The 23,861-nt window shown below is 66.9% G+C and overlaps 3 protein-coding genes across 3 annotated transcripts; 2 read left to right on the top strand and 1 right to left on the bottom strand.

The window, feature by feature from the left end:
* Window positions 1-294: 294 nt before the first annotated feature.
* On the bottom strand, window positions 295-2,239 carry PDRG1 (p53 and DNA damage regulated 1). Its single transcript, XM_030008817.2, has 5 exons — window positions 1,908-2,239; window positions 1,712-1,787; window positions 1,489-1,563; window positions 1,035-1,115; window positions 295-702 (listed from the first exon to the last, which is right to left on the bottom strand). Exons 1-5 carry the CDS (start codon window positions 1,989-1,991, stop codon window positions 620-622), a joined length of 399 nt encoding a protein of 132 aa, XP_029864677.1. The 5' UTR covers window positions 1,992-2,239; the 3' UTR covers window positions 295-619.
* A 5,095-nt stretch (window positions 2,240-7,334) lies between these two features.
* Window positions 7,335-18,590, top strand: XKR7 (XK related 7). The gene is made up of 3 exons (XM_030008718.1): window positions 7,335-7,899; window positions 14,316-14,515; window positions 14,617-18,590. The coding sequence occupies exons 1-3, from the start codon at window positions 7,424-7,426 to the stop codon at window positions 15,567-15,569; spliced, it is 1,629 nt and encodes a 542-aa protein (XP_029864578.1). The 5' UTR covers window positions 7,335-7,423; the 3' UTR covers window positions 15,570-18,590.
* Window positions 18,591-19,470: 880 nt separating this feature from the next.
* Window positions 19,471-23,725, top strand: CCM2L (CCM2 like scaffold protein). Its single transcript, XM_030008708.2, has 10 exons — window positions 19,471-19,640; window positions 19,933-20,100; window positions 20,404-20,487; window positions 20,586-20,769; window positions 21,406-21,860; window positions 21,944-22,079; window positions 22,221-22,284; window positions 22,484-22,631; window positions 22,807-22,945; window positions 23,177-23,725. The coding sequence occupies exons 1-10, from the start codon at window positions 19,611-19,613 to the stop codon at window positions 23,455-23,457; spliced, it is 1,689 nt and encodes a 562-aa protein (XP_029864568.1). The 5' UTR covers window positions 19,471-19,610; the 3' UTR covers window positions 23,458-23,725.
* Window positions 23,726-23,861: the final 136 nt, after the last annotated feature.

Raw genomic sequence — 23,861 nt, 5'->3', positions numbered from 1 at the left:
GTCTCTTGCCTTTCAACTTAACAGCAGAAAATGTTTTCCCAGCAAGACTAAAAGGATGCTGCCTTCTCCTGTCCCTCCCTACACATCTTTAAAAACATTCCTGTCGTGCTTCAGATGTATAGCTTTGCTTTGTTTTAATACCACAGGCACGCACAACTCCTCTTCTGTGCTTCGGGCACGCCGTGGATTCCCAATTCCTCCTACTCCTGTTCCCGACACCAACAATGAACCAGCTCTGAAGCCAGTCTCCAGAAGCGCTCACAGAAAAACCCAACAAGGAACATACACACGGAGTTAGGAGTGCCCCGCTGCTCTGATTTTAATAACCCCGCTTCCTCCCCGGCCACGGGCGTTTGCCCAGCGCTGTGTCCCAGCCCATGCCTGGGCGCAGCTCTGCCACCCAGGCTGCAGTAAGGAGCGGGAAAGGGTTGGTGATCCAAGGAAACTGCAGCATCGTAGCTGAGGAGCCAAACGCTCCCCAGTGCCTGCCAGGGACCTCACCCGAGGCGGGCTGCAGGCACACCGATGTCCTCCTCCAAACCCCAAAGGCTGTGACTATTGCAGCACGAGCTCCACAAGTGACAGCCCAAATACGCGCCGTGACGATGGCACGGCCACCTCACCCCTCCAGGATGCGATTGATTAGCTTCATTTCCTCGGCGGTCATGGGGTTCAGGTTAAATCCCTTCAGCTCAGCTTTACCTGAGAGAACACACGGAAAAAAAAAATCAGTATTTTGCCACACAGTAAGAGAAGCAGTCCATGTTAAACTCTAGAGGGGGTGTGGGGAGGGCAGGGACAGCCCTGGAAGCTGATGTGGGGTCACCCCGGCGCAATGTGGGAGCCGATTGAGCACGCTGGTGGGTGACAGCTCCACAGCAGGAGCTGTACAATACTGCTGGAGCAGGGATAGAACTGTGAAGCCGGCGGGAAAGCGGCTGTAGGAACATACAGAGCTCGGGAGTTTCTGGACCCTCCTGACAGTCCACATCTGCTCCCAGAGACTGAGAAGGTTCCAGAACAGGAGCGTTTACCTTGAGCTTCAAAGAGGCGGTTCACCTTCACGCGCAGCTCTTTCCGGAGGTTGTTTATCTCCTCATCCAGATGTTCCTGGTCTGAGACAAGTGGGACAGGAGTGAGGAGGACTGTGGGCTCTGGGGCGCAGGCAGAACCTCCCGCGGGAGGCTCGCTGTGGAAGTCCAGGCCCGGGGAGGGGGCAGGAGAGGACCCTTCCCCAGCTGCCTCGGGGGTTCCACCCAGCCCCCCCGCTGCCCACGGGGCTGAGCCCCAGGCTGCTGCATACCCCAACGTGCTTCCCAGGGCACTGCCCGGGAGAGCCGAGTGACGGCCAGAATCCACCCGTGACTGCTACCGAGAGGTTTTGGGCATTTCGAAGCCCAGCACTGGACAGAACTCAGCTTATTTTCCTAAAATCTTATTACGGTTAAGACTAGAGGTGAGCCGAGCCCGTCGGGCAGCCCGCCTTACCCTTCTGCAGCATCTCCTTGGTCTGTGCTTTCGGGAGCTCGATGAACATGTTCCCGAAGCAGACCATGGCCTTGTCTGGACAGGGAGAGGAGGAAAAGGAAAATCCTTTGGTCAGAAAGGTTTTTTCTCCCCGGCCAGCCAGCCGTTCCTCGGCCCGTGGGGCTCCCGGTGAGTGCAGCCGGCCGGGCCGGGGCTGAGACGGCACCGGGGAAACCGGACTTACCGTCGGGCTCCGGGTCTTTCTGCAGCGCCCGCAGGGCCTCGCGGTTCCGGTTCCGCTTCACGTCCAGGTCCACGATCTACAGCGGGAGAGAGGCAGCCGGGGCTCGGGGCTACCGGCGGAGGCGGGGGGGGGCCGCCGGGGCTACCGGGGAGCAGAAAGAGGGGGTGGCCGGGGGCGAAACCGGTCCGTTCCGTACCTGCTGCCGTGCCGCCAGCACGTCCTCGGCCAGCTCCTCCACCTCGGCCAGGTAGCGCAGCACGAAGGCCGGGTCCCGCGCCATAGCGATGCCGGGACACGGTCCGGTTCCGGCTCCGGTCCCGCCGCCGGTCTCCGCCGGGCGGCAGCCGCAGCCGCGCAAGGCGGGTTCCGCGGTGGGAGGGGCCGGCTCGGAGCGCGCCCCCTAGCGGCCGCCCCGGGTGCTGCCGGGGCTCGGGGACCCCCCCCCCCGGGGTTCGGGGACCCCCTCCCCGTCCCGTTGCGGCCCGAATTAACGGGGGCTGCGCGTGGCCGCGTGTCTAAAAACACCCGTGACCGGGCTGGCAGGGAGGGGAGGTGGGCGGCAGGCAGCGGGCGTGGGAACGGGTGGGCGGGAGGGGATTAGCCGTGAGTTGGGGGGGGGGGGGGGGACCCCGGGACTGGCTCCGGGACACCGGGACGGTCCCACGGGGACTCGCCGCCCGGCAGAAGGACGGGAGCGTTCGGTGCGGCCGAGGGACGCTGAGCCCCGGCACCTCCGCCCCGGCGGCGGGGGGTCCCGGCCCCGCAGCCAGCCCCAAACCCAGCCCCGCTCCCCGCAGCCCGGAGGGACTCTGGGGGTCCCCGCGCGTGTGAATTATTTATGCCTTGTCACAACCCGCCCCCTCTCCCCCCTCCCCACCAGCACCGCGCTTCTGTCTGCCCTTCCTCGCCAGCACGGTGCCGGTGTCAGGCAGCTGGGCTCCTCGGAGCATCAGGTTGCCTTTCTGTCCCCTCTTTTTTCCCAGAACGCAATAAAGAGCACTAAAAGCGCGGGGCGATGAGCTCAGATTTCATTTTGTGCAGCTGGTTGGTTCGTCCAGAGCTCAGCGGGCCAGGGCCTGCCGTCCCCGGGGAGGGAAGCCGGCTGCTGTCCCCGTGGGTCGGCTCGCCCTCGGCCAGCCCCGGTGGCCCCCGGTCTGTGCCGGGCAGGGACCAGCCCTGGGGATGGTCGGAGCAGCCGTAAGGCTCTGCCAGGGCACTGCGTCGGTCTTCTGCCCTGAGTGACCCTGCCTACAGGAAGGGAGAAATATCACCCCTCAAAATGGTTTCTATCCCCTTCTTTCCACCCCACCCAGCCCATGAGAAAGAAGAGAGAGAGAAATGGGGTGTTGGAGATGCAGGGAGACCAGCACTGATTGGCAAGGACTGCCAGACCCTCGCCGTGTGAGGAGAGGGGTCCCCGGAGCCCACCCGGGGCTGACAGGTAACAGGGGACACGGGTTTTCATGTCCCATGTCCCTGCTCTGGGCAGAGCCCCAAAGCAGTGCTGCTCCTCCCTAGTGAAACTGCCCAGTTCCCGGCTGAGAACCACCAGCCCTGCTCCCCCGCAGCCCAGGTACCGCGCAGGTGCTGCTCCCTCTCCTCTTGCTTACTGGTAACAACATGCTGGACGCTTGCCTGGGGTGCTGCACTCTCCAGTTGCCCAGAAAGCGTTGACTGACCTTCAGTAAGGCAGTGCCCAGCTGGGGCTGCTCCCTGGTCATAACCTCTGGCTGGTGCTGCTGGGACCCTGCCGACAGCACCGCTGGCCATGCCGTTACTGCCTCCCTGACAATGCCGCTCAGTGTCGCGTGATGACGGTCACACCGTTGCTTCCCCATTGATGGTGGAGGGACCTCCAATCTGTCTTGGATTGGTGCTTTTACCAGAGGGAGCCCCAGTGACATCCCCGAGGCACCGAGCGCAGGCTGGGGGAGAGGAGAAGCATCAGTGGAGGGGAGGGACCTGACCTGTTGGCTCATGCCCTTCACGGGACTCATCTTGGCGAGAAGCTCCCCAAAGGGTGCACGGTGACCCCACACGCTGTGGCACCTTCGGGCTGCTGGAGACGGGGGTGGCCGTATGGGGACCGCAGGGGTCAGGGATGGAGGGAGCGAGGTGTCGGCTGGCTGGTGGTCACCACAGTTCCGTGGGCAAATAATCCCTTAAGGGAGATTACCCAGATCGGAAGATTACTGGCCCTAATCCCATAAGGTCATTTGTTACAGTTAACTGGGGAGAGCTCCTCTGTCTGTGGCAGCGTGTGCTAAAATAAGGCGGCTTCCAGGGGAGTGGTGGAAGCAAGCAGTAATGCACAGCATCCTGGCTGGGCTGGAAGTGATTCACACTCAGGTTGGATTTTTTCCTGACATCGACCAAAAGAGGCAGCGGGATTGGGGCTGGATGCCAATGCTGGAAAATGCTCCTTTTTTGGTGGGGGCGGCTGGCTGGAGATCTACAGACTGGATGGGGGGCCACCTGCTTCCCATCCACAGCCTCAGGGTTGGCTCCCATGGAGTCCAAGCGGGACAGGGGCACTGGGGTCAGCTGCAGAGTGGGACGCAGGACATGGGACAGGACATGAGACACAGGGTACAGGACGTCGGTCTGCTTTTCTCCTGCAGCCTCACACTGCAGCATCCACCGTGGAGTGGTTGGCTTCACCTTTCTGCCTGGCATGAAGGCAGCATTTGATCCTTGTTGCTTTGATGGGATCAGAAGAGTGTCTGATTCTTGTGATGTGTGCTGGGACCCTAACTAGAGCTGGAGCTCCATTTACCTCCCAGGGGGACACATTTTTCAGACCAGTGACAAAAAGCTCGGTGGGCAGTGAAAGCCCCATCCGTCTGTCCTGCTGCACAGACACAGCCTCTTGAGACCAGAGTTTGGCTACAGAGCTCAGAGCTGGAGGTCATGCTTGGGAAGCATGGCCTGGCTGGGTGGTGACCATCCCCTTCAGCGGGCTGGAAACCTTCTCTCGCCACTTCCACCAGCAGCCTTCGTGCTGCCCAGCAAGGCGAGGAGGAGGGAGTGCTTCCAAAGTCGGTGCAGGAGGGATGGGGATGGGGACGGGGATGGGGATGGAGGTGGGGATGGGGATGGGATAGGGACAGGCTGCTCATGTCCTGGCAGCAGGGAAGGAAAGCACAGTGACCATCTGGGGTTGCCAATGACAGTGCAATGAAGGCAGGGTTTTGCTGGGGATGTTGGGCTGCATGGAGGGGCAGGGGCTACTCTCCCCAGGAAGCGGGGGGCCCAGCTCAGCAGAAATGTGGGGGAAGCTGCAGCTGAATCTGCTGCAGCAGGAGGGATCGCAAAGCCACGGGCACCAGGAAAACATTTGCAGGGCAGCGAGCGGTGGCTGGTGCTGTGCTCTGTGGGCCTCTCCGCAGCCAAGCTCTGAGCCAGCCACAAATCATCACGGATTTCTTCTCCTGGAGCTGGCGCCAGGGGCAGTGCCTTTTGCTTGGAAGCTGGGCTCAGCCCCAGGGACCAGAGGTCCGTTTGAACCAGCTGCATGTTTATGTGCCCCCCCCCCGGGAACCAGGCAGTCAGAAGGACCGGCCGCCCGCCCACTGCCGAGGGCTGCTTTGCTTTGCTGTGTATTTTGTTGTGGAAAGAGCAGGGTTTGGGTTCAGCATGTTCCTTTTTCTTCCTTGCAGCACTTTTATGTATGCAGCTAGAAACCCTCCCTGCCTGCTGACAGCTGCACGGGAAGGCTTCAGGGATGTTTATAGGTTTTTTTTCTCTCTCACTTTTCCCTGTGGCTGCTGGGGCCTGCTGTTAAGATAAATCAGATTTCAAACCACAGTCTCTGTGTTCTCAGGCTGTGGATGTTTAACTCCGCTTTCAGAGGGTGCGTTTTGGGGTCTGTGAAGGCAGGTGGGTCCGCCTCTCCTGGTGTCCAGGTCCCCTCTCCCTGGTGCTGTGCCCGCCATCGTGGCAGCACCGGCTCTGCTCCATTGCCCAGCCAGGACAGAGACTCCCCAGGGACGGAGCCCAAACAGGGCTGGGGCTGGCCAGGTGTCGGGGGGGGCTCTGGCCAACGGAGCCGGTCACCCAAAGGGGCCCTGGCCCTGACCGTTGGTGGATGAAAGGCTCCTTTCTTTGGGCTCTGGGATGCTGCGAGCGTCCCCTCCCCCAGGCAGGCATTTGTCGAGGGGATCTGTCAGGAGCATCTCAAGGTTAGGTATTTAAGTCGCATTACCCATGCTAATACATGCAGCACTGGGAGAGCCTCGCCGAGGGCCTGACTCCGCTCCCTTGTGCTGACTAACGCCCCCCCCCCCCCCCCAACTTGCTCCCTCGGTTTTGTGCACCAGGAACCCAGACTGACCCCCGGTTTGAGCTGATCCCCCTTGCTGCTCTGCAAGGCGGAGTTTGGAAGTTGGCCACGTTTCCTGGGATAAAACACGCTCCCCCTCACTGCGTGCTGTGGCGTGCTCACCGTGGGCCAGGCTCCAGCCACGCGCGTGGCTCCTCCGCAGGCGAATACACGGGGCTGAGCCTTGGGGGCTGAAATGCAGCGAGCCAGAGTCCGTCCCTCTGGGCCGGGGGCAGATGCCTGCATGTGATCACCCTCCCTGGAGACACGCTGCAAAGGGACAAAAAGCCCTTTCCCTCCCAGCAGCGCCGGGGATGCCAGCACAGTGCTGCTCCTCATGCATGGGGGGTACCAGCCCCTCGCACTGCCGGCCAGGCCAGGGCGGCCTGGCTCTGCCAGACGTGCTGCATCCGAACTCTGATGGGCAACGAACGGAGGAGAGATGGTGGGGCAGAGCCGAGGAGCAGGGCAGCATCTGGGCACACTTGCATCCAAACACCAGTGCCCCAGGTCCGCCCGGAGACCTTGGCACTTCACCGGCTTGTGTGGTTCCTCGGGGACTTCCCCAAGGCTGGGACTCTCCCTCCAAAGCGGGGCTCAGGTCCAGCCCAGCACGACCCTGCAGGGACTCCCTTGGGCAGGAGCCTGGTGGCCTTTGGGCCTGTCCCAGCCCCGGGGAGGGGGTGGCAGAGGGACCCGCAGCATCTCCATCCTCCCAGGCCCGTGGGGGGGCTCACACCGCCCTGGCCCGCTCCAGGGCTGGACCCGTGAGCAGGGTCTTGCCCGGGCTGAGGGCTGAGGCTCGGGGCTGGGGGAGCCCGAGGCCGCCCAGCAGCTGCTCAGGGAGCTCCGGTCCTTGAGGAGCTGGGTGGGGGGGTGGTCGGACAGCACGGCCGATGCCCCGGGGGGGGTCTACCGGGACCAGGGTGGGGAGGCACCCGCTCGCCCCTGGCGGGGCTCGGCAGGGACCAGGCCGTCCTTGTCGGCGGGGTGCCCGGTGGGGGGGGGTCGGGACCGACCGGGGGAGGGGCCGGTTGCCCTTCCCGGCGGGGACGCTGGGGGGGGGGGGGGGGGCGCGGGGAGGGGCCCACCGGTACCGTGCGCTCCCCCGGGACCCCGGCGGGGGGGCGGCTGCCCTTTCCGGAGGGGGAGCGGCGGGGGGGGGCGGGGGTGGCGACGGCACGGGGCGGGGGCTCCCGGGGCCGGCCGGGGGAGGGGGAGGGGGGGGGGGGGTCTCGGCGGGGCCGGACCGGGCCGGGCGGCCGGTGGCGGCCGGGCGGGCGCGGGGCGAGGCCGGCGGGGGCGGGCGCTGCCGGGGCGGGCTCGTCGGCGCCGTCCTCCCTCCGGAAGTCTCTCCCGCTCCCTCCTTTCTCCTCCTCTCCCCCGACAACATGGCCGCGAAGTCGGACGGCGGCGGCGGCGGCGGCGGCGGCGGCGGCGCTGGCGGCGGCGGCGGCGGCGGCCCGGCCGTGAGGCTGGAGAGCCCGGAGGGAGTCGGCGGGGGGAGACGAACGGGAGGAGGAGCGGCCCCCCCGGCGAGACGATACCGGTTGCGGGACGGCTGCTGGGTGCTCTGCGCCCTCCTGGTCTGCTTCGCGGACGGTGCCTCGGACCTGTGGCTGGCGGCCCACTACTACGTGCGGGGGCAGCGGTGGTGGTTCGGGCTGACGCTGCTCTTCGTGCTGCTGCCCTCGCTGGTGGTGCAGCTGCTCAGCTTCAGGTGGTTCGTCTACGACTTCGCCGCCAGCACCAAGGACAGCGCCGGCAGCACCAAGGACAGCGCCCGCGGCCCCCGCGGCTGCTGCCGCCTCTGCGTCTGGCTGCTGCAGGGCCTCATCCACCTCCTGCAGCTGGGGCAGGTCTGGAGGTACGGGGGGGGGGTCGGGAGGGGGTCAGGGGGTCGGGGGGGGCTGCTGTGGGGCCTCATCCACCTCCTGCAGCTGGGGCGGGTCCGGAGGTACGGGGGTTGTGGGGGTACGGGGGGTCAGGGGGTCGGGATGAGGCTGCTGTGGGGCCTCATCCACCTCATGCAACTGGGGCGGGTCTGGAGGTACAGGGGTTGTGGGGGTATGGGGGGGTCAGGGGGTCGGAATGAGGATGCTGCGGGGCCTCATCCACCTCCTGCAGCTGGGGCGGGTCCGGAGGTACAGGGGTTGTGGGGGTACGGGGGGTCAGGGGGTCGGGATGAGGCTGCTGTGGGGCCTCATCCACCTCCTGCAGCTGGGGCGGGTCTGGAGGTACAGGGGTTGTGGGGGTACGGGGGGTCAGGGGGTCGGGATGAGGCTGCTGTGGGGCCTCATCCACCTCGTGCAACTGGGGCACGTCTGGAGGTACAGGGGTTGTGGGGGTACGGGGGGTCAGGGGTTTGGGATGAGGCTGCTGTGGGGTCTCATCCACCTCCTGCAACTGGGGTGGGTCCAGAGGTACAGGGGGCCACAAGGGACACAGAGACAGGATAGGGATGGGGAGGACGAGGAGCCAGGATGGGGCTCAGGGGGCTGCTGCGGGGTCTCATCCACCTCCTGCAGCTGGGGCATGTCTGGAGGTACAGGGGTTGTGGGGGTACGGGGGGGGTCAGGGGGTTGGGATGAGGCTGCCGTGGGGCCACATCTGGAGGTATGGGGGGACCAGGGGTACGGGGGGGTCGGTGGGGGTCAGTGGGCCAGGATGGGGTTGCTGCAGGGCCTCATCCATCTCCTGCAGCTGGGGCAGGTCTGGAGGCACGGGGGTCATGGAGCCAGCCTGGGGCTGGAGGGAGTGGCAGGGTGCAGCAGGGACATGGGGGGGGGAATAACAGGGTGCAGCATGGAGGACACAGGAGGGGATGGCAGGGTATGGGGGGTATTGGGTGGGGATGGTGAGGTGCAGCAGGGGCCCAGGAGGGTGGGGGGGACACGGGGATCAATCCCTCTGCAGCCACAGCAGGATGGGGGGGGGGGAGAGCCCCCAGCTGTGGGTGTAGGCAGGAGCTGTGGGTGTGGGCAGGAGCTGGCATGACGAGCCCACAGACCAGCTGGGTGGCACAGGACTGCTGTCCCCACGGCCGGGTGGTGCTGGACCTGCTGGGGGGCCTGCCTGGCCATGGCAGCCAGGTGCCAGGGGGTGTGAAGTGCTTCTGCTGGGCCCCGAACACCTTGGGCTCGGATCCTCCCCCCCATGTGCCTCCCCGTGCTCCTGCTCGGAGCTCGCTGTAGTCTGCGGGGTCACGGGTGAGGAGGTGCCGTTTGTCCCCAGCTTTTTCTGGGCCTGGGCAGGCTGTGCAGGCAGGGTGAGCGACAGCTTGGCACACTGGAGCAGGCTCGAGGCCCTTTGCCTGTGTCTCTGCAGACCCTCCAGAAGCCCAAGCTGATGGTTTATTGGCACCTTCCTCCCCTTCCTCCGGCCCTGCTCCCTCCCTGCTCCGTTGAGCTCCATCCTCGGGGCGCTGGGGAAGAGCCGTGGCTCCGACACCGAGCTGCTTCCCGGGGAAGGCTGGTGCTGGGAGGGGAGTGGAGACAATGGCAAATTCCTGGAACAATGCACCGAGCAGGCAGCGCTCAGGCTCAGGTTTCGGTGCTGTTTCCCCTCCTGAGCTACTGTAGTACAGAGGCTCCTCCACTCCCTGTTGTTGTCTGCATGCATTCATTCATCTGCTGCTTTTCCTGGGATGCTCCTGGGATGTCTAACTTTGTTTCACAGTACAGCGAGCACCGTGCTAGAGGGGCTCCTGCCCTTCCCTCACCAACACAGCCACCGCCTGCCCCTCCCCGATCCCACCCACCCCCGTGGCAGCTCTCAGGGTACGCTGGCTGCAGGATGGGTGCAAGCCCTGCCTTAGTGTGCTGGAGGAGCTGGTGAGGGAGAGGATGGGAGCTCTTCGGCCCACTGGCTGCTGAGCCTGCCTGCAGCCGGCCTTGGCCCCGGCACCCTGCAGGCAATTACCTGATCCTGGCCTGAGCTGGGGCTGGGCTGCGGTTGGGGGCTTTGCTGCCGGTGGTGTCAGCCACGCTCTCCTGATCTGCTGCACCGCGGAGGCTCTTAAGCCAATTAAAGCGGTAACTCTCAGCACTGACCCTCCAGGACATGTTGGTCTCAAGCTGCAGCTGAGGCTCTTTCTAACCTCAGGGTTTGGGATTAGCTTGGGTGACCAGTTAAATGCAGTTTGTTAAACCCATTAGTGAGGTTGGATCCGGTGCAGGTGGATGTGGCAGTTAAAGAAGTGTTAAATAAATGCTACGTGTGAAGGAAAGGCCTTTCCCTGGCCAGGGTACCATGCCCCTTGCCAAACATCTTCCCCTTCCCCGATTTACCTGCCTCCTCCCTACCTTGCGATTGCCTCACCCCTACCAAATCCATCGCTGCGCAGCCCCGAGCCCCAGCTGTGACAAAGACCCCAAATCACAAAAATACAGCTGCTTCCCAGCTGCAAAGGCAGCTCTGAGCACGAACCCTGAGATTATCCCAAATTAAAGCTGCAGCGAGAAGCTGCTGAAGTTAGTTGTCATCAGCATGTTCATGATGCACATGCAAATACTCCGCCACGGATGCTCTCAGAGACGGTGCCGGTTGCATGACCATGTGCTTGTGTAAACAGCAGTGGCGTGGGCCTGTCCCCCAGGTGACCCCATGCCACTGCCGTGTTTGGGGGCTGCTGCTTGGGTGGTTTTGCAGCTCGGGAAATGTTATCCACTCTGCTCGCAAAATGTCACCAGCTTTTTCACCAAAGAAACACCAAAGGAAGGGATGCTGTGCATGCCACACGTGTCTCCCACCCGCCAGCGTGCCAGGGGCCCCCTGCCACCTCCGTGGGCTGGCAGCTGGCTGGTGTGTCTCTGCGGGTCCCGTTGCACTGGGGACAGCCCTGCCTGTGCCCGTTGTGCCCCCCGTGTCTGCTTTAGCCCAGGGTCACACCTGGTTTGGCTGCCTTGGGGTCACCGGGGCCAGACCCGGGGTGCCCTCTCCACCCGCAGGGCCTCCCAGAAAGCCCCCCATCAGCCCGTGTCCCCCCATCCTCTGCTGGCTTGGGGACCCGGTGCCACCCCTTGGTCCTGATGCCAGTCCGGCGGCAGCCCTGAGGGGCACAGGCACCCTCAGCAGCTCCCTGGGTGAGCTCACGAGGGGTGGCAGAGCTGGGACCCACAGGTTTCCCCCCCCTGGCCCTTCTGCTCCCCAGGCCTTTGCTCTGCCTGCTCAGGAGACCTCTCAGCCCTGGGAGCACCCGGCTTGTCCTGCTGCAGGACCCAGCACTGGGGTCAGTCGCTTGCTGGGGGTCCCCGCCTGGCCCCGGCACGCAGTACAGGGGGCTTTTTAGGGCCAGATTGAGTTTTTCCCTGAGCATGAGTGGCCTCGGCTGCTCCTGTCTGCCCAGGGGACCCAGGGCACATTGGGGTGTGAGGACGGTGGGACACGGGGGCTTTCGTCAGTGCAGTGCCATGCCAGCCAGGCCCACGTGCAGCTCTCCCTGATGACCTGACTTGGCGGGATGTGTAAGGGATTAAAATGGCTGCAACAGGGAAGCAATTTTCTCCTTGTTTAAATAAAGGATTAAGGGATGATATCCCAAATTACCTTCTAGGAAAATCGCACTCTGTATCGCTCACTCTTAGACCCGGGGGTCCCTTGTCCTTTTCCATCTGAGGACAATGATTAGTGGATTTGGTTATAACCAGGGCTGGGCTTTTCTCCTCGCACTTCTTTTGTTCCGATACTTGAAAACCAGGGTCAGTAGCTGGGAGCTGGGGGCAAACAGCGGTGCTGGCAGCAAACCTGGCCATGGTGGGGCTCTGGCAAACCTGGCTGTGGTGAGGCTCCGGCAAACCCATCCGTGGCGGGGCTTTGGCAAACTCAGCACCCGCCTGAGTCCACTACCTTCCTGCTGCAGGGGTTTCGTTAGATTACTCTTTGTAATACAAAGGAGGGAGCAATTAGCCCTGAGAGCTCTCGCGGTCGGTTTCTGCCTCATCATCAGTTTTTTGAAAATTAAATGATTTTTTTTCAAGTGATTGATTCTGTATTTCCCATGCAGCTGCTGCGGTGCTGGGTTGGTAAGCGCCCGCCGTGCACTGTCAGCGCGGGGATGTTTCTCTGGGCTGAAACACCACGGGATGATCAAATGCATAACAAATAAGAATCAACATTTCATTCTGGCAAGTTGATGGGAGATGAAATCTCGTTTTAATGAGATCTATGGAGCTGATGGGAAGACGGGAGAGTAATTGTGTCCCCGCCGAAAGCTGGGGGAGGCCGCGGGTCACTAGTTGAACGGCTGAGGAGCCGGGGACGGCACGTGGTGGCTGCCGGCTGTGCCACGGGGACGGTACGGCTCTGGGGTCTGTGTGGGGGGGGCTGCCGTGCGCCGCAGAAGGTGGGATCACGGCGCCGATGAGCCCAATTAGCGAGGCTGATTACAGGGAGAGGATGAGGTCGCCGGTGTCCGGGTCTCCCGTGGGTGCCCTGGGACCAGCAGCGATGGCCTGCAGCATCTTGGGCTCTGCATCGCTTCTCCGGTTGCTTTCCCCCCCATGCCGTGTCCTCTGTCCCCAGGCCGTCCCTTGGTTCGCACCTTGCCAGCGACGGGGGGGGTCCGTCCCCGGGCCCTTCTGCAGGGCCAGGAGAGGCGGCTCGTGGGGAGAGGGGCTGGGGGGCAGCGGCCACGGTGCTGCCGCGATGGCAGTGCTGGCTTGGCTGGGCACGAGCAGGTGGCACCGGGTTGCAAATCTGTGCCGGGAGCCGAGCGGCTGCAGCCTCTCCCCCTGAGCAGCGAGGGACAGGCCTCAGGAAAGGCTAAAATTAGCTTCTCCCCCCGAGGTGGACATTAAAACGTCATTTTGACACCAGCGCAAAGAAGCCGGTGGGGACCGGGAGCTGGGCTAGCTGTGGGGCCACGGGATGGCCCCCGCAGCCATTGGCACCCGCCGAAACCGGGGCGGGACTACCAAAATTGCGTTATATGCTGACAGCGATGTCTTGCCTGGCCACCTTGTGGCAGGGGGGGCTTTTTGGGGCTCCCAGCAGGGCAGTGGGAGGGGATGGGGCAGGCGGTGACAGGGCCTCGCTGGGGAGGACCACGGGAGCCCCATGGGATGCTGAGCGAGCCGGTGGGGCTGCCCGGGGTGGGAGCAGATGGCAGCAGGGTGGCACGGGGGCCCCGGTGGCCCCAGCTGATGGCCCCCACCGTGGTCTCGGGGCTGTGCAGCCCAGGGGCAGGAGCACCCAGCCGTCCCCGCGGCGGGAGCAGGGCCAGCTCTTGCCTCCTCCTGTTGACGGATGAGCCGAAAGTGCTGGGATCAGGGTTTCTCCCGCATGTCAGGCTAATGGAGTCGGCTGGCAGCGCTTTCTGGAGCTGATGGAGAGGCCGTCGCTCCGCGTGAGGGTTTTACTCGGCTGGGAGGAAGCTTTATGGTCCGACATCCTCCCGCTTCGTCTTTCTGTTTTCCTCCTCGTCCAGCTCCCTCCTCCCCGTGAGGCAGCAGAGCCGCCGGCCCACGGTGCAAGCAGGTCTGCCCGGGGATGCCCTGCCTGTCCGGCCCCGTGTCCCCTCCTGCGGTGCCCGGATCTGGCCCCGTGCCGCAGGGAGGGGTCCCTGGTGGCGGTGACTCAGCTGGCGCGTACGTCGGTGCCACGCACACCTCCGCTGACCCCCGGCCGACGACCAGATGGCCGGGGCCGGCGTGCGCCCGCGCCCGCAGCCCTGCCAAAAGCCGAGGCAACGCCGGCACGAGCGCGCGGGAGCTTCCCGCGGGCAGCGCGGCACGACCAGCTGGTGCCTCCGTCCTGGCTGGGGCAGGGGGAGGCAGGGTGGGCTCCGCGCCAGCCAGGACCAAAATATCCCCTTTGAGAAGCAGCCGGACGTGGTTCTGGGCTGGGGCCAGGGCACCCCAAATCCACGGGTGGCCAGAGAGCGGGGCTGAGGGGGGATCCCCGGCTGGGGTGAGGAGGCAGACCCTGCGTGGGGGAGCGGGCGCAAGGGCAGCACCGGGGTGGGGTGATGGCCGGGTGGGCAGCGGGGCGATGGCCAGGTGAGCCCCGGGGCAGCAGGGTGCTGAGCTGGCTTTGCACAAGCTGCCTCTTCCCGGCATCTCGGGGGTCCAGGGTGGGACAGGGGTAAGCTCAGCATCGCCACCGCCCTGCAGCCCCCTGCACCCCCAGCGTGGGGGGCCTTCCGTGGCCCCAAATCGGGGGGGAAGTGCTCGCTGGAGCGGGTTGGCAGCGGTCACGGGGCACGCCTCGCATGGGCAAGAGGAGGTGAGCTCGGCCGCCCGAGCGGTGGGGGCTCGTCTCACCCTCCCACCCTGCCTCGCGCAGGTACCTCCGCACGCTGTACCTGGGGCTGCAGAGCCGGTGGCAGGTCGAGCACCGCCGCCGCCACTTCTACTGGCGGATGATGTTCGAGAGCGCGGACATCAGCATGCTACGGCTGCTGGAAACCTTCCTGAAGAGCGCGCCCCAGCTCGTGCTGCAGCTCAGCATCATGGTACAGCAGAACACCATCGAGCCGCTGCAGGGTAAGGGACACGGACCCCGCGGCGGGGGACGGGGGCGGCTGGAAGGGGCGACGCGGGGCTGCCGCAAGCTCTCACTGCCCCTCCCCGCTTTGTGCCCACAGGGCTCTCGGCCTCGGCCTCGCTGGTCTCCCTGGCGTGGATGATCGCCTCCTACCAGAAGGTGCTGCGGGACTCGCGGGAGGACAAGATGCCCATGTCCTACAAGGGGGCCGTGGTGCAGATCCTGTGGCACCTCTTCACCATCGCCGCCCGCGCCATCGCCTTCGCCCTCTTCGCCTCCGTGTTCCAGCTCTACTTCGGCATCTTCATCGTCACCCACTGGTGCATCATGACCTTCTGGATCATCCAGGGTGAGACGGACTTCTGCATGTCCAAGTGGGAGGAGATCATCTACAACATGGTGGTGGGCATCATCTACATCTTCTGCTGGTTCAACGTCAAGGAGGGACGGAGCCGCTACCGCATGTGCATCTACTACGTCATCACGCTGTCGGAGAACGCCGCCCTCACCATCCTCTGGTTCCTCTACTACGACCGCAAGACCACCTCCGACTTCGACGCCTTAATCCTTGTCTGCGTGGTCAGCTCCAGCTTCGCCCTCGGCATCTTCTTCATGTTCATCTACTACTGCCTCTTGCACCCCAACGGCCCCATGTTCAGCCCCCGTGTCGGCGGTTGCATTTTCCGGCAGCGGCCGGCCCCGGCGCCGGGGTCCCCCGCGGACGCCGTCACCAGCCCCCCCCGCTCGCTGCCGCGGACTACAGCGGGGGAGCGGGACGGGGCGCCGGGGGAGCGGGACAGCTGCGTGCCCGTCTTCCAGGTGAGACCCGCCGCCCCACCGGCGCCGGCCGCCCGCGCCCCGCGGACAGAGGGGCCCGTCATCCGCATTGACCTGCCCAGGAAGAAGTACCCGGCCTGGGACGCCCACTTCATCGACCGGCGCCTGCGGAAGACCATCCTGGCGCTGGAATACGCGTCGCCCACCACCCCGCGCCTGCAGTACCGCACGCCCGGTGCCCCCCAGGAGGTGCTGGAGTACGAGACCACCGTGTAGGGCGGGAGGTGCGGGGCCGCGGCGGAGCCCTCCCGGTGCCATCCCGGCCGTCCCACATCTTCGCAGCCATTTGCCTTTCGGTTGGGTTTGCCGGCGCTGCCGTGCCGCCGCAGCGAGCGCCCCGCGGGCGGGGGCCGGGGAGGTCTTTTGGTGCTATCCCCCCCCGCGCCACCCTCCCGCAGCCGAGACCCGTGTCCCACCCCACGGCGGCCGCCCCGGCTCCCCCCGGGGCTCGTCCTTGCCAAAATACCTCACCGGTGCCTGAGCCCAAGGCGGTGGGTGCTGCGGCCCCGCAGTGCTCGACCGTGTCAGTGGTGCAGGATGGGGACTGGGGACACCGTGGGCTGGGGGCCGGCAGCTGCGAGGGGCTTGGGGCACGGTGGGGCACGGCGCGGCCCAGGTGGGTGGCACACGGGGACGTGGGTGCCTGTGCCGTGGCAGCACCGTGGGGCTGGAGCGCAGCTGCACTGTGGTATGTGTGGGGCTCATCACCCCCAGAAAGCTGGGGCAGGGGACAGCCGGGACCCGGCCAGCCCCCCCATGTCTCCTACTTCCCCCACACCCTGCGGTGCCAGCCCCAGGGGGGGCCCCTTCATCTCCATCCTTGGTCCCCCCAGCTCAGGGTCGAGCCACGTTCTCAACCCCACAGGGTCCCTGCTGCCCTGTGGGGCACAGACCCTGGCCCGGGGGGGGGCCCCTCATGGGTGGGCACGGACCCTGCTCCCCCTGGGTCTGAGCTGGGCCCCCGTCTCTGGCCGGGATGGCGGCACCCCATCATCCCCCCTGTCCCCACGGGAACCGCTTCGTCTCATCGGGTTTGTTTTCACCTGAATGGTGACATTTTGTGTGACATTTTCTACCTCCGCTGCGGCCAGGGAGGGGGGCAGGGCCTGGCTGGCACTGCTGCGGGGGGCGTGTGGGGCCGCCGGCGTTCCCGGCGCTCCCCAAAGCGGGATTTACCCCCAGCCATTCTCCCCTCCCGGGTTTGGCATTGCTTCCCACCCGGGAGCGTTTCCATTCACCCCCCTCATTGGCATCAGCCCCATCCAGCTCCCCCATATAAACCTAAGCCGGGATCCTGCCTCCCCCCCCCGCCTCCCCCCTGCCTGCCCAGAGGAGCAGGGCTGCCCTGGGCTCCGGGTTTGAATGTGTCCCTGGTCCTGCCCGGATCCGTTGGCTTGCCCCTGCCCGAAGGACTGTGCCGAATGTACCCTGTGCCCCCCCCCGGGGCCAGGCGTGCGCCAAGGCGGGGGGGGGGGGGTGTGTGTGTGCGTATGCGTGTGTTCGCGTATGTGTGCGTGCGTGTGCGTGCAGGGGGCTGGCAGGGGGTTGCAGGGCAGGGACCACACGGCCCCATGCCCCCTGCCCCTGTGCCTTCCCCGTACCCGCTGTGCCCCCCGCCACGGCCCCGCGGGGTCCCGGCCTCCGGCTGCCCCGTGCCGCGGTGCCAAGCCCTGCCCCGAGCCGGGGAGCGTGGGCAGCCCCGCCGGCCCCACCGTGCCACGAGGCACCGCGCGAGGCACCGTGCCGGCCGCGGGAAGGGCTCCTACCGGGAATCTACCCCCGGGAATGGCTCTGGCTGCTGCCCGCTGTGCCGGGGCGCTGGGTCCCCGAGGGCTGGCGTGGGCGCCCGGTCCTGTGGCATGGCCGGGGCGGGTGGGTGCACGGTGTGGGTGGCATCACGTTGCTTTTGTTTCCCATTTCTCTGTAGCTGGAAGGCCGGGGTGACAGCGGGCTGGGGCGGGCTGTCGCTGGGGTCGCTGGTGCTAACTGGTGCTAACTGGAAGCCTTGGAAACCCTTTTGGAGGAGGGTGCAGAGCATGGCTGGGGCTGGGCAGCGGGCTGGGCCCCCCGTGACCCGCACCTCCCCTTCGCCGCAGGTAACGGGCAGACCCCGGCGGTGGGTGCTGACCGCAGTGCCGGGTGCGGGGTGGCTCTGCGGGGGGGTCTCTTATCCTCAGGGAAGGTCGGGGGCAGCGGCTGGGGGAGGCGGGCTGGGGCCAGGGCTCACCGCTGCAGCAGTCAAGAGGCATCGCCGCAGCCCTCGCCCCGTGCCCGGGCAGCGGCTCCTCGCCGTGTCCCACTCGTGGAGCCGGGAAGCCACCGGGGATGGGGACGGGCCACATGGGGACAGGGTGCCAGCAGAGCGGCTCCTCTGGGCTCCCCCCCTGCCCCAGCCCCTCTCCATGTCTCCCCCCGAGAGCAGAGAGGAGCCGCTGTTTGGGGTGATCTGCACCCCTCCGTGCCCTTCACCCCCAGGGTTTGCGTGGGGACCCCGGGGCTGCGCCGGTGGGACAGAGGGACACTTTTCTATGCACTCAAGCCACGGTACCCTCAGCCCTGGGCTGCCCTGGGCAGGGATCTCAGCAGCAGCAGGCAGCACCGAGCCCCTGCCCGTGCGGTGCTGCCCTGCTCGGCGTGGGGAGCCCGGCCGTGCGTGGGGCTCGGGGGCAGCCACGGGTCCCGCTCCCAGCCCCGGGGCTCGGACACCCCTGGGAAGCCAAACCCAGCACCACGGTGCCAGCGGCAGCACCGGCGTGGCAGCGCCTGCCCAGCAGGGCCACGGTGAAGGGGTGAGACCTGGGGCCAAGCCGGGCACTACGGGACGGGGGCAGCTCTGGGGGTGCTCAAGCTCCCACTGGGGACGGGGATCCTGGTCCCTGGGGGTGTCACCCCCAGGGGTGGGCAGCGGGGCCACCCTGGCTTCAGGGAGCGGGGAGAGGTTTGGGCCGGGGCCCGACCCCGTTTACCCTCGGCCGGGGCCGTTCGTTCCCAGCGGGGGCTGCCGGGGGGGTCTTGGCTACGTCCCTGGCCCCCCCCGTCCCGGTGCCGGGACTTGGCGGCCGCTGTCACGTACTGTAAATACTCTGTGTGCCACCTTCTTCTCTGGGACCCTCGGCGCGGGCAGGGTGGGGGGCGAGCGGGAGGCCGGGGTCCGTACCGAGACTTTTTTGTATACCACAAACTTTTTGTATATTTTTAATTTTGCTGCAACATGAGATATTAAATTCATTTCAATAAGCCCTGCCTGTGGCAACCTGTCCTTGCCGGCACGTCCGGCTCACGCCCCAGGCTCCGCGGCGGGGCGGGACGCTGCCCCTCTGTCCTGGGGTGCTCGGGGATGCTGCGGGATGGAGCAGGATGGCTGCGGCGGTGCTGCCTGTCCGGTGTCGGTGGCCATGGCCGGTGCTGGCCCATGGCGGCCGGCAGGGAAGGGGTGCGCGGGCAGGATGCGGCACTCCGGGGAGGAAGCCGCCGGACATGGCCGCTGCCGGCCAACCTCCTCCCTGCCAGAGGCCCCGATCGCCGGCTGACCCCCAGACCCACGGCGGGGGGCTCAGTCCCCATGGGCGACCGCGGGGACGGGGTGCTGGGTGCAGCTGCGCGGGCTCCTGCCGGTGCCGTTGGCCATGCCGGGGCCCGTGTTGGCAGGGCAGGACGGGGGGCAGCGAGGGCCGGGAGCCCCCAGCGCTGCCCCACGAGGACGGGGCTGATGTGGGGCCACGGGGCAGCGGAATCGGCCCCAGGCCTGGGGGGGCAGCCCTGCGGCAGCGAGGGGCAGGGGCTGCTCTGCTATGGGGTCCCACGGGCACCCCCAGTCCCAGCGCCTGCTCTGATTCCATCCCAGTCTACTTCAGCCCCTGCCTCTGCCCAAATCCCAGCCCACCCCTCGCCCAAGAGCCATCCCCAGCCCCAGTCCCAGCCCAGTCCCAGTCCAAGCCCCTGCACCAGTCCCAGTCCAAGCCCCTGCTCCAGTCCCATCCCAACCTACTTCAGCCCCTGCTTCTGCTCAGGTACCAGCCCAGCCCCAGTCCCAACGCCAGTCCCAATCTCAGTCCCGGCCCCAGTCTCAGCCCCTGTCCCAGTACCAGTCCCAGTCCCAATCCCAGTCCCAGCCCAGCCCAGTCCCAGCACCCCCCCAGGAGGGGCAGGAACTCACATCCCAGCCGTCCTGGTGGAGTTTCCGACACAGGAAAACGCAGCGGCGCCGAGCGGGGCGGTGGGGGTGGCCGTGCCGGGAGGCAGCGCCGCGGCCCCGCCATGGACTGCGAGGCCAAGAAGGGGAAGAAGGTGCGTGGGGCTGGGGCTGGTGTCCCGGGGGGCTGGCGGGAGGGTGGGAGTGGGCGAGACGACGTGGGGACACCAGGATGAGGGGCCCCGCACCCTCTCCGGTGGCACGGCGGGGAGAGGTGGGATCCCCACTCGCTGCCCCGCGAACCACCCAAATGGTCCAAATTTGGGGCCAGCTAGCAGAGAGGTGCCCAGCCCCTCCTCGGGCGCCGGGTGCCCGCGGACCCTGTGCGTGGGTGCCGGGGTTGGGTGCCCGGCGCTGATGTGTCCCCGTGCCCATTCTCCCTGCCAGGGCTTTGTGTCGCCCATCAAGCGGCTGGTTTTCCCCAAGGCGGCTCGGAGGCCGGCACTCCGCAGCAGCGTCTACCGACGGCCGCTGCACTCCGTGCCCCTCTACCCCCCCGACTATTTGATCGACCCCCAGATCTTGTTGCATGACTACGTGGAGAAGGAGGTGAAGGTAAGGGGGTGGGGGGTTCCCAGGGATGCCCGGGGTCCTTGCCTGCTCGGGGGGGCTGAGAGACACCACCCACGATGGCCAGGAGGGTCCTGGTCCCCTCCCTGCCCAGGCAAACACCCTGGGAGGAGGAGGGTGGGCTGGGAGTGCAGGGGGGACCCCCCCGTTGCAGGGTCTCCCTGCACCCCAGAGAAATGCATCCTGCCCATGGGGACATGGGTGCTCCGGGGGAGGCTCTGGGCCCTGGGGTGGGGAGGACGCACGCCCCAGCCCCCCCAAGCTACCCTGGGTTTTGTCCCCCCTCAGTTTTTAGGCCACCTGACATGGGTGACAGCCTCCCTGAACCCCTCCAGCCGGGACGAGGTGCTGCAGCTGCTGGACACGGCCAGAGTAAGAGGGGTCCCCACCGCCCAGGGTGCCCCCCAGCGCTGCCCAGAGGGTGGGCGCCGGGTGCCCCACGTCCCTGGCACACGCTCTGCCCCCCGCAGCAGCTGAAGGAGCTGCCGCTGCAGACGACGCCGGAGCAGGACAGCATCCTCAGCCTCTCAGCACGCTGCCTCCTGCTCACCTGGCGCGACAACGAGGAGCTGATCCTGCGCATCCCCACCCACGAGATCGCCGCGGCGTCCTACCTGCGCGATGACGCCCTGCACCTCCTCATCCTCAAAACCGGTGCGGGCGTCCGGCTGGGGCCGGCGGCCACGGCACAGCCGACCCTGAGCACCCGCTGTCCCCAGGGCATGGAGGGCCAGAGCCTGGGAGGGTGATGGAGCGGTGCCGGGTCTGGCCGAGGCGGCAGCACGGGCCGAGCACAAAAGCCCGTGTTGCCCCCCCCAGCTTGGCGGGGGTCCGCTTCCCCGGGGCTGGAGGGGGGCACTGCCTCCGGCTCCCCTTGCCCTGGCAGGCAGGTCCCAGCTGCGGTCCCAGTCCCGGTTGCCTTTAATGGCAGGCGGAGAGGAGACTGGAAGCGACTCCTGTCCCCGTCCCCTCCCGCACACGGAGCCCCAGAGGGCTCAGCAAACCCGGGCTCAGCTGCCAGCCACAGGCAGGGTCCCCGGGGAGGGGGCTGCGCCAGGCTGAGCTCCAGCCTGCACACGGAGCACTCCCACCCCGCTGCCCCTAATCCCCCTGCCCCAGCCCCACTGCCCCCAACCCACTGGGGCTCCCCCATCCCCACCCCAGCACCCCCATCCCTCCGCGTCCCGCCTGGCCGGTGGGACGGGGCAGCCAGGGCAGGGGCTGGGGGCTGGGCAGGGTGGTCAGCACAGCCCCCCCGCCCTGACACCCGGTCTCTCCTCGCTACCCCAGGCCTGGGAGTGGACCCGGTCCCCGCCGGAGCGCACCCCGAGGTGGCTCCGGCCGGTGTACCGGAGGCGTTTCCCGCCGAGAAGCGGCCGGGGGGCTCGTGGCCGGAGGGGGGACGGCTGGGGGGCCCGATGGAGCGTCGGCACACCATCTGCAGCCTGGACTGGCGAGCGGCACGGGGCGGGCAGGAAGGCCGGCAGGGCGGCAGCCTGGAGCGGCGGCGGGGCGGCAGCTGGGAGCGGCGGCAGCGCGGGCGGCCCTCGGGCAGCTGGGAGCGACGGCAGCCCTGCGGCGGCAGCTGGGAGAGGCGACGGGCCGGCACTGCCGGCGGCAGCTGGGAGCGTGGCACGGGCTTCGGCAGCTGGGAGCGGCGGCACGCCGGCAGCAACCCCCTGGACCCCCAGGAGCCCTGCCCCGACGCCTACTCCAACCTCATCATCCTCGCCGTGCCCAACAGGGTGAGCGGCCCCCGGCGTGTGCCCACGCACGGCCACCCGCCGGCGCCCACCCGCCCACGTTCCCTCCCTCCGTCCCGTTGCAGGATGCCGCCGAGGAGTCCTGCGCGCTCATCTGCCAGGTCTTCCAGATCATCTACGGGGACCAGAGCATCGAGTGCGTGGACCGCGCCGGGTACCACTACACCTCCACGCCCACGCGGCCCTGGCTCTCCAGCAGGAGTGAGTGGCCGGGGACAGGCGTGGGGACACCGAGTGGGACGGCACGGGGCTGGCGGGCAGGGGTGCGTGGGCACAGCGTGGGGGGCTGGTGCCGTGGCAGGGGCTTGGTCCCACTCTGAGACCCCGGCTCTCCCTCCCCAGGCGAGAGCTGCCGCACAGACGGGACGTACGGCTACGATGCCGACTTCAGCTGCTGCAGCTCTTTGTGAGTGTGGCTCCCACAGGGTGCCCCTGCACCCGGGTGGGTGCCTCTGCCCCAGGGTGGGTGCCTCTGCCCCAGGGTGGGTGCCTGTCCCGGCTGCAGAGATGCCCCAGCCCTGCTCGATGGTGGGTGCTGCGCAGCACGGGGGGACAGGCGGGCACACGAGGGGTGCCAGGACCGGCTGACCCCCATCCTCCTGCAGCAATGGCTCCCACGAAACCTTCGAAGCGTATTACAGCGGTGCCTCCTCGCCCTCCTTCCACCGGTCCCACCACAGCCTGGCCACCGCCTGCAGCGGCAGCGACCAGAGCGGCGCGGGGCTGGAGCAGCTGCAGGACTACATGGTGACGGTGCGGGCACGGGGCCCGGCGAGGGGCCCTGCTCGGTGCCAGCGGCCGGGGACGGGGGGCAGTGGGCAGGTCTGAGCCCCCCGCACCAGAGAGCAGCCCGTGGGTTGTGGGAGGGGGGGCCAGGGCTGTGTGCCGCCCGTGTCCCCAACCCCAACCCGTCCCTGTGTCACCGCAGCTGCGCAACAAGCTGTCGCCGCAGGAGATCCAGCAGTTCGCCCTCCTGCTCCGGGAGTATCGCCTGGGCACGCCGGTGCGGGAGTACTGCGCCGAGCTCCTGCGCCTCTACGGGGACCGCAGGAAATTCCTCCTCCTGGGTGAGTGTCTGGGCTCCCGCTGCAGCCACCCTGTGTCATCGCATCACCCTGGCGATGTCCGTGCATCCCTCGGGGATGGGGCGCTGGTGCCGGGTGTGCTCTGGGGTGCTGCTTGCGGGGGACGGGGTGGGATGAGCCCCCCTGCGAGCAGCCGGTGGGGCTGGCTGGCATCGCGCTCCAGCGCTGCCCACCCGGGCAGGGTCACCCCGAGGCTCACAGCACCCATGGCAGGAATGAGGCCCTTCATCCCCGACCAAGACATCGGGTACTTTGAGACCTTCCTGGAGAGCATCGGCATCCGCGAGGGCGGGATCCTCACCGACAGCTTCGGCCGCATCAAGCGCAGCATGAGCAACACGTCGGCCTCGGCCGTGCGCAGCTACGACAGCTGGTCCCTGCGCTCCGAGTCCGAGTCCTTCAACCGCATGATCACGGACATCACCCACGACATCGAGGCGCTGGCGCGGGATGAGGAAGAGGAGGAGGAGGAGGAAGAGGACAACTACCTCTGAGGGAGTGCCGAAACCCAGCGCTCCCCTCCCCGCTCACCGACACGGTGCTGCACCTCCAAGCCCAGACTTGCCAGGTGTCCAGCTCTGCCCCAGTGCCTCGGAGGGGGGACATTGTCACTGCGGGAGGGGACAGGGCCTCTGTACCGCGCTGGCAGCTCTTGGCAGGGCTGACGGCATCACAAGGCAGCCATGGTGGTGGGGGACACCCTGGCCGGCAACACCATGTGCTGTAATTTCTGCAAATTGCAATTAAATGCCAGGGCTGGGAGCGGAGCAGGTTCTTGCCTGGGGAAAGGCTGTGCTGCGGCGCAGAGGCTGCTGCGGCGGGGGGTGAGCCGGGGCAGGGGGGCTGCTCACAGCCCTGCCAGGCACCGTGCCACTGCTGGGCTGGGCACCCTGTCCAC

Source organism: Aquila chrysaetos, chromosome 3 (genome assembly GCF_900496995.4).
Source record: "Aquila chrysaetos chrysaetos chromosome 3, bAquChr1.4, whole genome shotgun sequence".
Lineage (NCBI taxonomy): Eukaryota > Metazoa > Chordata > Aves > Accipitriformes > Accipitridae > Aquila > Aquila chrysaetos.
The sequence above is the reverse complement of the archived record's forward strand: the minus strand, read 5'-3'. Positions and strand labels throughout refer to the sequence as shown.

Excerpts from the sequence above, each read along its gene's own strand:
- PDRG1 (XM_030008817.2), bottom strand. The coding sequence starts at position 1,991 with ATGGCGCGGGACCCGGCCTTCGTGCTGCGCTACCTGGCCGAGGTGGAG. Across the intron at positions 1,788-1,907 it reads TGCTGGCGGCACGGCAGCAG|ATCGTGGACCTGGACGTGAA; the intron begins GTACGGAACGGA and ends CTCCCGCTGTAG. Across the intron at positions 703-1,034 it reads CCGCCTCTTTGAAGCTCAAG|GTAAAGCTGAGCTGAAGGGA; the intron begins GTAAACGCTCCT and ends GTGTTCTCTCAG.
- CCM2L (XM_030008708.2), top strand. The coding sequence starts at position 19,611 with ATGGACTGCGAGGCCAAGAAGGGGAAGAAG. Across the intron at positions 20,101-20,403 it reads ACGTGGAGAAGGAGGTGAAG|TTTTTAGGCCACCTGACATG; the intron begins GTAAGGGGGTGG and ends GTCCCCCCTCAG. Across the intron at positions 20,488-20,585 it reads AGCTGCTGGACACGGCCAGA|CAGCTGAAGGAGCTGCCGCT; the intron begins GTAAGAGGGGTC and ends TGCCCCCCGCAG.
- XKR7 (XM_030008718.1), top strand. The coding sequence starts at position 7,424 with ATGGCCGCGAAGTCGGACGGCGGCGGCGGCGGCGGCGGCGGCGGCGGC. Across the intron at positions 7,900-14,315 it reads CAGCTGGGGCAGGTCTGGAG|GTACCTCCGCACGCTGTACC; the intron begins GTACGGGGGGGG and ends TGCCTCGCGCAG. Across the intron at positions 14,516-14,616 it reads CACCATCGAGCCGCTGCAGG|GGCTCTCGGCCTCGGCCTCG; the intron begins GTAAGGGACACG and ends TTGTGCCCACAG.